The sequence below is a fragment of the Hoplias malabaricus genome, chromosome 2 (assembly GCF_029633855.1).
Source record: "Hoplias malabaricus isolate fHopMal1 chromosome 2, fHopMal1.hap1, whole genome shotgun sequence".
Classification (NCBI taxonomy): Eukaryota; Metazoa; Chordata; class Actinopteri; order Characiformes; family Erythrinidae; genus Hoplias; species Hoplias malabaricus.
Window position 1 is genome coordinate 53,887,689 of NC_089801.1, and position 11,785 is coordinate 53,899,473.

An 11,785-nucleotide genomic window follows, 5' to 3' on the forward strand; every position below is an offset into this window, starting at 1 on the left:
AAGGCACAACAAAGTAGACACAGCAGTGTTAAAGCATTAAGTTTGAATTCTGGCCAAAACCGCCTCTCAATAATAAATAAATAAATAACCCTGAATTCAGACAGGTACTGTACATATTAGGCAGTTCTACTACAAATCAAAGTTAGTGTACTTCTCGGACCTCTGTATTAAACAAACACACGAATACACAAACTTTTTTTTAGCATTCTTGTAATCAGGAGTGTAGTTTGGAACTCATTTACAAAAGACGACACAAGCAGCTAATACGGCATCTCATGGGAAAGTGATTACAGACCAGGTCAAAGGATTTCCGTTTGGTAAAAATACTGGGAAACGAAAAACCTGTGAAGCTCCTGAAACCAGGTTGCTGTCTCTCATTTATGATGTCGGCATGAAGCTGTATAAATGTGGCTCCTGGAAATATTAAACTCATTATGTCTGTGCTCGTCTTCTTCTCTTTTGAGACTCGTGTTCGAGAGAGACCCGGGAAATCTGCGCTTAGAGTGAAAGAAAAATCAGTTCAATCAGTCTTAATACTCTGTTTTTAACATAGAACTCATTTGGAATAAAGAAAGGAGAGGTTTTGTGACACAGTGCTGCTGTAAAACACCAGTCCGGTCCTTCATTTAAAAAACGAAAGTGATTTGTATGAAACAGACGGACATTGGTCAGCGCCTGAAGCCTCGTTCTTTGTGCGTGCGGCTCAGGTTAGGAGTGTGAAATCAGATTGATGACGAAATCAGATTTGTTACACTTTTACCTGTTGTGTGAACGTAGCCTAAGATACTCACCCGAGAGCCTCTGGAAGAGCCAGCTGCCGGGATGCCGTTGTCTTCCCAGGTTCAGTGAACTGCCGTGGTGGATCCGCAGATGATTTCTCAGGTTTGTTTCATTGGCCCCTTTTACAGCCACCGTTTAATAGCAAGTCCGACTGTTCTGACGAGTTGTGCTACCTTGTCGCAATGTGCCACATAGTGTACTTTCTGTGGCAGATGGTGTTTCTATTTATTTCCATTTAATATTCAATCACCACCTTTGAATTTGTAGCACTGACTTTTTTTTTCGGGATACAAAGGATAAGCAATCGATTCATTAGGATTTTGTGTTTCACCGTAAATGGTGCAGTAGTTGCATTCTGTCGCCGCTAGATGGCAAAATACAAACACAACTTCCATAAGGTGGAAAAACTACACGTTTAGCGTCCTTCCCGGGATATTATCTCTCTATTTTCAAAGTGTCTCGAAAATCTGGAAGGCTCACTGAAGATACAGTATAACAGACTATAATATATACAATATAACAGACAAAACACATAGCAAACATTAATAAAGTTTTATTTTCAGCTCTGATTTTTTTTTTTACTTTCTATTATCATATTTAACAACACAAAATACAGAATAATAAACAATAATACAGATTCTGGAGGATATTATATCCACAAACTTTCCGCTAGGGGGCGCACACTAAGGAAGATTTTAAAAAAAAGAGAGAGAAGCTTAGAATCAAAAGTTTTGAGAGATCTGGTGTGAGATGATTCTAGCAGTTTTCCAGTTTTTTAATCTACTTAAAGCAGAATAATATGAATTAAATTCATTCGTGAAACAGAGGAAAGAGGGCTTATTTCCCCTCCACTTACTGCAGTGAACGTGGTATTTCCTAAGAGTATGATTACATTTATAGCATCAGAGAAAGCTGAACTTAAGTTTTCAATATAAAATAAAATGGCATCAACATCAAAGGAAGGAATGTTAAGTTTGAGATTAATCCAATTTCTAATGAAAAAAAAAAAACTAATGTTCCAGAGATTCATTTTCTGACTTACAAAATACACATAAGTCAACATCAAAATTAAACCATTTTTCAAGAAACACAGCTACAAGATATATCATATTTATTAGTTTTAAATGGGTTTCCTTTACCTTAGGAGATATGGGCCATTTGATCGATTCTGAATGAGCAAAAGTCATTGTGGTTTTGAAAACTGTGTTAGGAAGTTTCTTGAAAGATTCTTTATTGTATTCAAAATAAATCTTTTGTCTCATACCATCACTGATAATCTTATTATTACACTTGGAGTCAACTAAATTATATTCATTTACTTTTAATGTGGGCAGCGAATCAGTCACCTTTGAATGTATAATGATATTTTTAATTAACTGAATAACTCTGCTCTTATAGACAGGGGTGTTGGCTAAACATTGGTGTTTACAGCTTTCTGATATTTTATGTAACTTTACTTTTGTATAATTACCAATCTGAAATGACATTTTTTTTTTTACATTTTTAATCACTCAAACATTGAATATTCATGAGTAAGGTATGTACTCCTTCCCATTCTCGTAGGTAATGGCCCGTTAGTCTGCCCCCAACCTCTGTCAGTTTGGAAAGTGGAAGAAGAGACCATATGAATAGAGCGTCAGTGTGCATATGTTGTGAAACTGCATTTCATGATTAATTTTAACTTTAAGATAAGGATGTAGTATGGAATGCAGCTGCAGAAATTCATGAAAACTATATAAAATCATATTCTTTATTTGTTCCTTTATTGTCCTAACATTTTTATATGTAATGTAATGTAACAATATAACTGTTATTATTAAATGTATAAACATGTGTATTTTTACATACATTTATTTACATTTCTATGACATTTCTTGAAATTTCGACTATACTCTTGAAATCTTTTTTTTTAATATAGCGATTTTATTTTCAAAATGATACAACTATATTATAAATTTATAGATTTTAAATTTTAAATAATACAATTTTATTTTAACAAATTGAATGTTTTCTCAAAATCTTACAGCTCTTAATAACAATACGGACTGAACTCTTCTCGAAATAATAAAAGTGTTTTCTCCAATTAGACTTTAATTTTGAAAAATAATAACTCTCGAAATATAAAATTAATTGGAAAAAAAAACATTAATGATTCTCAAAACGTCAATCTTCATTTTTAAAATACTGCGTTAAAATAACAAAAAAATATGTATCTTGAAATAAAATATCGCAACTTTATCCATTTACAATGTACGCCGTAGTCAAGTTTACATTCAAAAAGCCCACCTTGGAGACAGATAGATAAAAGAACACTGAGCCTCATTCTTTCATAAACACTCACACAGACAACACGACTTTACTGCGCTTTTCACCATGACTGCTACTCCAACTCTACAACTCCTCAACATCATCTCGTCTGCGACGCAGCTGCGATGGCGCCGCCTTTGGTTCGTGGCTGGAGCCGCAGCAGCCGGAGCAGGACTTTATTTTATCCTCTCGTCCAGGACTGGACACCCAGAGAAGACCGCCACGGCGAACACCGCCGCCCAGACAGTCGCTGAAGGTCAGTTAGGATACATTTCAAACTTTTAACAGTAAACACAGACACAAATCTGTATGATTTAACGTAGGCAACCAATTTAATACACTTGTTGTAAGTATATTATCTAATATGTTTTATTACATTGGCCTTGTTTTTGTTCATGTTTTTAAATGTAAACATTTTACTCGTTGGGGAAAATTGGCCTCTACCAAAAATTGGTGTATTTACAGTTGACAATATTATGACTCATTATCCTCGAATGACAAATTGATAAAATATCGGATCTATCAGCAGTACATAGAAACATGATGTTCTGCGCATGCGCAGTCCAAATCGGGCAGCAGCGCAAATAGACTGCGCATGCTTGCGTGCAATTTGCTGATAGGTGATATTTTAATTGTGTCCCACAGCGTTATTCGTCATGTTTTGTTTAAACAGAAGAATACCTCATCATTTCTACACGGATAACTTCTGCTGTAAAACGGTGATCCAGTTGTTTAAATCTGTAAAGGACAGCGATGAAAGACAAATTCATGTCTGTGTGTGTTTAAAGTTACTGTCTCTTGAAGATAAAGTGCCTTTCTGCTTTGGAAAACACATAGAGCTCTGCCGCTATCAGCTACCTGCGTGAAGGTCGGCGCATGCGCAGTTCAAATCGGGCAAGTCTCGAGGAAACTATTTAAATAGTGCACTGTTTTGGGGTTCCGCCATTTTGTAGTACTGTCCAAAAACATAGTGCACAATTTACAGTGCACTCAGACAATCCCACAATGCATTGCAAGATTTAGACAGCAGGTACCCCAAAATCCACTGCATTGTTTAGTAAAATAACTGTTTGAAATTGTTCACTACCCACCTGAATTCACTTCCCTATAATAGTACATTAAAGAGTGAAACCATAGGGTATAGTGAATAATGAGCCATTTCGGACAGTGATTGGGGAAGAAGCTGGTGGTCATGTTCAGGTCTAACGATCAGACTGAAACTGTGACTATATAGTGCACTACTTTGTGTTCCACCATTTTGTAGCAGTGTCCGAAACAATAGTGGACATTATTTAGTGCACTGAAAAATCCCACAATGCACTGAAACATGTAGTGTACAACCCACGTGGATAGCGGATACGGATAATATACTCCGTTGTTTGGTAAAAACCCGTATGAGTTAGGGTCTGACGTTGTTCGCTACCCTCCTGAATTCATGTTCCCGAAACAGTACAGTGAATAATGTAGGGGATAGTGAATAGGGAGCCATTTGAGATTCAGTATCATTCAAAGTGAAAAAGGGAAAGTGTGCATGAGCTTCAGAGCAGTTCTCAGACTGAAAGGAACTGTTTCAGCTCTAGTGATGTGTGGAACATTTTCAGACCCAGAGCAGAGGCTGCGAGACGCTGTCCGCCCAGTGGAGCCTGACGTCTTGTGTCATCCGTACGTCGGCTTCGTCGGACAGGTCACCAGAGACGAGCCTGAGGTGATTATCCACGCACTCCCATCAAACACAATGCAACTGCAGAGAGTAACTCCAGTCTTCGATATAATGATCAGACACTAATCTCTACCTGTCTCTTTCTTTACTGCAGGTCAGCACGGATGAGACTGGGACACTTGTGATCCCCTCGGGCCCTATGATCCCATACAGTGTAAGTGAAGGTTTCGCTGAATTTCACTGGAATTTTAGTCACTAAGTAGTTTAAAGATGTGAATCTTTTTGGAGATGTGTGTTATATTTAAAAGAGCCCTGTTCCACAAAGAGGTGGTGAGCGTCTGTGCTTCTGAGTGCTGTGAGACTCTCTCCAGTGCAGGGAGAGGATCTGTGTATAAGATAAATTTATCCATCTTTCCCACCTACTTGTTACTGCTGTGCTCTGACACCAGACGATCATTCCACATAGTGGTGCCCATGCCAAAAATGTCATGTGACTGCAACCCATGGATATGAGGATGTATTTTAATATTTTGGTTTATGAGCTGCCACAACTACTACAAATTCAAATTGTGCTGTTTTTATGTTCACCACTAGAGTGAAGGGTATATTCTGTAACATAGCAGTGTTCACCTATAGAGCCCTTTAACTCCTGTATGTAGTGGTTAGTTCTAATGTGTTGTATTCTTGCACTACTTCAGTGTCCCAGGCTCTTTCTGGAGCGGCTGTTCGTTCAGAGTCATGGAGGAATGCAGAAGACCTTCTGGACTCTGTGTTTCTCCTGCACCGAGTGGCTTCGTGTAGACAAGAAGGTATGCCGCTCTGTTAATTCAAGACCACCTGTGTGGCACTCTTAATCATACGTGTAGCTTTGTGGTGTCTTACTTGGCCGTGTGTCGGTGTGTGATTTGTTTTTTATTCTCCAGAGGGTCTGTGTCAGGCGCCACTATGTTGAGCTGATCCGGGGGGCACGTACATATCATTGGTGGATTCACACCAATGATTTCTATGTTCCATCTTCTAAGGTCCAAACCACCTCCTCTTATTGCATTCATTTCCAACACCGTTCTTTCATATTCCGTATTACAGTTATGAGTTTTGGTAGTTTATATTACCCATATGACGACCAGAACGTCTCTTGCAGGGCCCCATTTTGATGTCATCAACCGCGAGGGTCACTCTTGCCCAGGTGAGATCCCTCAGACATGTCTGTGTTCACTTTAGTCTGGTCTTTTTATGGAGCCTTTCACACATTGTGCAGGTATAAAGATCTGAGTTGTTGTTGTTGTTATTTGTTTTAAGCGAGTTGAAGGCCAACTGACGCGAGTGGCATCTTGCCTGTTCACCAAGGAACACACCTCCAAAACGTCTGAAGGTGTTGAGGTACGTTCACCATGTTCTAGTAAAACACTAACACATCTGACCTTGTACAGATCTCAGTTCCAAAAGAGTGGGGAATGTTTAGAAATAGTTACAAAAAAAAACAAACAAACACAGAAATAGCAGCTATTTGTTCTGTCACACCTGCATTTAATTTACAACACATACTCAGTGCTTTATATTATGGAGTTATTAGTAAGAATATTTATTTATATTAAATGTCCCAATGTCCTGGACCTGAGTTTTGTAGAATGCACTTTGAAAGAACATGTGTTTGCAAAGGAAGTACAGAGTGTGTGTTGCACAGGTGACGGAGGTGCTACGCACGTGCCGGTCCTTCTTTTCCGGACGTGAGGCGTGGTACTTCACAAGCAGCTCTGACACAGAGGTGATCCACCCTGACCCTTTCCCTGATCCTCAGCCTGAGTCCACTCCTGAGGTAAGGCATGATATACTATGGTCATTACGGTAATTTTACCATCCTGAATTATACAGGACTCTGTCAGAAGCTGAATATTTGGTATTATGTTACAGACATCTGGAGATGCAGAGGCTGTGGCTCGGGAGGTGCCCTCTTTGCAGTGAGTGCAGTGCCAGCTTTAACCCTTTACATTCCACATGGAATAAAAACATTGACGTCTATTAACCGAACTGAACTCATGCAAACCTTGCTGCTTCTCCACAGCGTCTACTCACAGATTAGGAGGATCACCAGCTTTCCTCTTAAACTTCGAGCCCTGCGCCAGGCATTCACTGTAAGGAAACCACATAAAACTAGAGTATTTGAGGCATGATGGCGCTCCAGTCCGTTCTTTCTGACCCTTGTTTCTTTGTTTCTGTAGATCATGCTCAGCGAACCAGATTGTCGCCACAATCTCCGGGACGTTGGCAGTATGATATTGGAGGACCTGGCCACCCTTAATGACAGGGTAAAACATATGATCAGTGTGTCACATTTATCCAAATGATATGATGTATTTTAAATGATTCACTGATGTGATTCTGTGCAACTCTTTACCTCCTGCAGGATGTGAGACTCTTCCAGGAGCTCTACCATCGTCTGCTGCTGATGGCTGAGTCTCCTTATTATCGTGAAGTGATCGTAGAGGAGCTGGCGGAGAGTGGAGTGAGTTGGAATAACTAGATGGGATTAAAAAAAAAACATCAGCACTACTTATGAAACCGGACTGTGTGTGTCACTAACGTTGTCTCTCACTCTCAGATCCAGAACTTCAACTTCATGGACGTCGTCTTTGAGGTTGTGTTGCTGAGAATCCAGGCGGGTGCGCAGCCTCCGATCTGTCCGGTAAGAGTTACTTCAAATGATTGTTAAAAACATGGACAGTATAATGATGCTCAGAAGAAGCCAGCACAGGTCTAGTGTATGTTGTGTCCTGCGAGATCAGGACCTCCACAGTGTACGCCGTGCTCATGTCTTTTTCACTTCATTTACAGAGGCCAGAAGGTTTCCTCCACCATCTGTTGGCCGTGATTTCCTCTGTCTCTGCGGTCACCGGGCAGAGCAGACCCAGAGCTGACCGCTACCTGCTCCTGGTGAAGGTAACACTCACGAGCCCTCACCACACAACACTCCCATGTAGCAGCAGTTCAGGGTAGAAATGGTGTGCTTTTCTACAGAAGGGTTTTGTCCGTTTGTGCCTCGTTTGAGCAGAATCTCTACCTCTGTCTCTCAGAGTGCCATGCTGCTCTTTTTGGAGAGCATCTTCACACTGGAGGAGTCAGCGTACAACGCTCCTGGGTCATTGTTCAGAGTGGTGTGGGAGATCTTCGAGAGCCACGTTGACGATCTCCTGGACAGGCTTAAGGATGTCTGAACTTCTACGCCCCCTTCAGCTCCTCACTCTTTCAATTCTTATTTACTTTTCTTTATTTCATAAAAATATCATTAATAATTTAGTGTAATGCATGCAACTTATTAGAGTAGAGTAAGTGTATTATTTGTATCTATGTTGATTTAGTTCTCTTTGTCCAGTTTAAGGTAAGTTTCATTTCTGTTTGTAGGTGTTAAAGGTAGGTACATGATCTGTAAATATACACACGTTTATTTGAATGTTAACTATTTTGCAGTCTCTCTCTCCTCTTGCTGTCTCTGTTTGCAGGGTTCCCACTGGAACTGACGTCTTAGTTTGAGGCGTTAGACGAGCTGTAAGTGTTTGGACTAAACTGAAAGTCTACAGATGAGAGCATTACTGAATTGTCTGATTAATCTATTCGCTGAATTCTATGTCTTCTGCCGATGCAGGGATGGCCCATGGAGCTGTGTGACCTTAATGCGGACCTCCTTGTTGTGTTTGTTGTAATCTAAGTGTGGTGGAACATTAAAGGTGAGGCAAAGATATTACTTAGATGCGTTTATACTGTATGTCTAGATGCTACAAGAAATGTGTGTGACGTGATTCCTTATTTCTTTCTTGGCTGTATTTGCAGGGAATGCCAGGTACCAGGTGATCACACCATCCTTTAGCCAACGCCAGTCAGTCCAGTGGTGCATCATCTCTGCTGGACTGACTGGTCACCACCACGCCCTCCTGTAAATAAATGATCCTGTTGTTTGGCTACATTCCATTCTGAATGGTTCTGTGTATAGATGAGAAACACAATCTGATCCCATATTTCTACCTTTCCTCCCTGTCTGTACGTGTCTGTGTGGTGGAGTCTCACCACACAGACACATGCAGATCCCATAGAGCCTTGATGACAGACAACAGGAAGCATCAGAGCGAAAAGGTAACTCAATCTGACAAGAACAACCCATTATTTTTACTTTTATCACCTGAATATCTCCGTATTCATTCTTTATGCAACGATAATCACGTCTCCACACTTCCACAGCGTGTGTTTGAATGGAGTTCCTTCATAGGAACCTAGTCCCACCTCAGAAACATCTTTCACCAGAAAGAGTGATTCCTCCATCGTCAGCGCTGGAGACGAGGCAAGCCAACTGTGTACAAGACTAGCTACAGTATGATTAATACATGAGCATCTGCATAATCATGAACATCTTCTTCTAGGGACGTTGTCAAGAGCCGGAGTGATGTTGAAACTCTTATTAAAACAGAAGCACCTACTTGTACCTGGCCACCTCTGAGTCCTGCAACAGCAACCTGCTCAATCTACAACGCACTGCAGTTCTAATGCATTTCCAACAGCTGCATGAGAGTTAATAGGAGAGGACACTGAGATTCAAAGAGAGCAGATACATTTCAATACTGCAGATGAGAGTCCGCAGCATAACTGTTCACCAGTGTAAATGCTGACACAGACATCAGAAACAGGAAGTAAAAACAGATCGGAACATCTGTTACGTCTGAATAGATTTTATGAAATACAACACCTGTAATAACATTTTGGAAAAAGTCAATAAAAAAATAATACAATGTAAACATTTCAGTGAACATCAATCAGGAATATGAAAGAGTAAATACAAACCTGTTTGATGGTATGTTTTTTTTTTTTTTTTTTTTTTGTTTTTTTTTAAATGGAGGATAGAGCCCCTGTCATTGCTACTCCAGTCTCCATAAACAGCTCTATGTAACTTTTGGAGGAGTGCTGGAAACCACATCCCTTCCCTTCCCTCTTCCCACTTTCTTGGGTCTCAGATCATTCTCAGCACACAATCACACTGAAGTGGAAGTGGTGTGCTAGAGGGTGTTGTACTGGTAAAAGTGGATCAGACACAGCAGTGCTGCTGGAATTATAAATTATTGTTTTAAAATCGTCCACCAACAAAAAATATCCAGCAGAGTACACTCACAAAATATGTATTTAAAGAAAAGTCCTGGAGATGAAATTGGGTGTATGAAATCTAAACATGTTTAAAAATTAAAATTAATATAGAATATGCAACAATTATGTTCCTTAACGAAAGGTACTGGTTATGCACCCTTGAGGGTACCACTCCAGTGACTGTAGTTTTTCAGAGAGTGTAGTTATGTCTAATTCAGTGGCCAGTGAGTGTGCACAATGTATAAAATTCTAGCAGAACTGCTGTTTCTGATCCACTGGTTTTAGCCCTTTTATGATCCACCACTCAAATCATACCTGCTCTGTATTAGCTCTGTCCATTATAGAACAGGTTAAAAGGGAGTTAACAAAATGCACAGAGCAACAGAGAGTATAGTCTGTATTTGTAGCACAAAAGTACCTTCAAAGTAGTAACTTTATAGTTTCAGTGTAAGCCAACGTGAAAAGAATTTATTCCAAGTAATTCTTGGAGCATTTCTATAGGTTCCTTCATCATGAAATGTTCACACAATGATTAAAGACAGCGGCTGTGTTCAAATGACGTAATAAACTAAAAAGTGACAAAAAATGGAGACAGAGAGGGGACAGAGATGATTCACAGCTGGTGTTGTTTCTGACATTGAAATAATGGTTTATTTTAAAAGACACAAGAAGTGGGAAAAGGCACAACAAAGTAGACACAGCAGTGTTAAAGCATTAAGTTTGAATTCTGGCCAAAACCGCCTCTCAATAATAAATAAATAAATAACCCTGAATTCAGACAGGTACTGTACATATTAGGCAGTTCTACTACAAATCAAAGTTAGTGTACTTCTCGGACCTCTGTATTAAACAAACACACGAATACACAAACTTTTTTTTAGCATTCTTGTAATCAGGAGTGTAGTTTGGAACTCATTTACAAAAGACGACACAAGCAGCTAATACGGCATCTCATGGGAAAGTGATTACAGACCAGGTCAAAGGATTTCCGTTTGGTAAAAATACTGGGAAACGAAAAACCTGTGAAGCTCCTGAAACCAGGTTGCTGTCTCTCATTTATGATGTCGGCATGAAGCTGTATAAATGTGGCTCCTGGAAATATTAAACTCATTATGTCTGTGCTCGTCTTCTTCTCTTTTGAGACTCGTGTTCGAGAGAGACCCGGGAAATCTGCGCTTAGAGTGAAAGAAAAATCAGTTCAATCAGTCTTAATACTCTGTTTTTAACATAGAACTCATTTGGAATAAAGAAAGGAGAGGTTTTGTGACACAGTGCTGCTGTAAAACACCAGTCCGGTCCTTCATTTAAAAAACGAAAGTGATTTGTATGAAACAGACGGACATTGGTCAGCGCCTGAAGCCTCGTTCTTTGTGCGTGCGGCTCAGGTTAGGAGTGTGAAATCAGATTGATGACGAAATCAGATTTGTTACACTTTTACCTGTTGTGTGAACGTAGCCTAAGATACTCACCCGAGAGCCTCTGGAAGAGCCAGCTGCCGGGATGCCGTTGTCTTCCCAGGTTCAGTGAACTGCCGTGGTGGATCCGCAGATGATTTCTCAGGTTTGTTTCATTGGCCCCTTTTACAGCCACCGTTTAATAGCAAGTCCGACTGTTCTGACGAGTTGTGCTACCTTGTCGCAATGTGCCACATAGTGTACTTTCTGTGGCAGATGGTGTTTCTATTTATTTCCATTTAATATTCAATCACCACCTTTGAATTTGTAGCACTGACTTTTTTTTTCGGGATACAAAGGATAAGCAATCGATTCATTAGGATTTTGTGTTTCACCGTAAATGGTGCAGTAGTTGCATTCTGTCGCCGCTAGATGGCAAAATACAAACACAACTTCCATAAGGTGGAAAAACTACACGTTTAGCGTCCTTCCCGGGATATTATCTCTCTATTTTCAAAGT

General features: G+C 40.0%; 1 protein-coding gene across 2 annotated transcripts; it reads left to right on the top strand.

The window, feature by feature from the left end:
* Positions 1 to 3,042: 3,042 nt before the first annotated feature.
* Positions 3,043 to 9,451, top strand: LOC136686943 (uncharacterized). 2 transcript variants are annotated; one of them, XM_066661056.1, is made up of 19 exons: positions 3,043 to 3,343; positions 4,689 to 4,792; positions 4,902 to 4,961; positions 5,446 to 5,556; positions 5,671 to 5,769; positions 5,889 to 5,933; positions 6,047 to 6,127; positions 6,432 to 6,563; positions 6,659 to 6,705; positions 6,810 to 6,879; positions 6,967 to 7,053; positions 7,152 to 7,250; positions 7,347 to 7,430; positions 7,580 to 7,684; positions 7,819 to 8,290; positions 8,388 to 8,469; positions 8,573 to 8,872; positions 8,978 to 9,077; positions 9,157 to 9,451. In XM_066661056.1, exons 1-15 carry the CDS (start codon positions 3,154 to 3,156, stop codon positions 7,957 to 7,959), a joined length of 1,455 nt encoding a protein of 484 aa, XP_066517153.1. In that variant the 5' UTR covers positions 3,043 to 3,153; the 3' UTR covers positions 7,960 to 8,290; positions 8,388 to 8,469; positions 8,573 to 8,872; positions 8,978 to 9,077; positions 9,157 to 9,451. The 2 variants fall into 2 exon arrangements, with proteins under 2 accessions (XP_066517153.1, XP_066517154.1); XM_066661057.1 differs by lacking the exon at positions 3,043 to 3,343 and adding an exon at positions 3,594 to 3,806.
* The last annotated feature ends 2,334 nt before the right edge of the window (positions 9,452 to 11,785 follow it).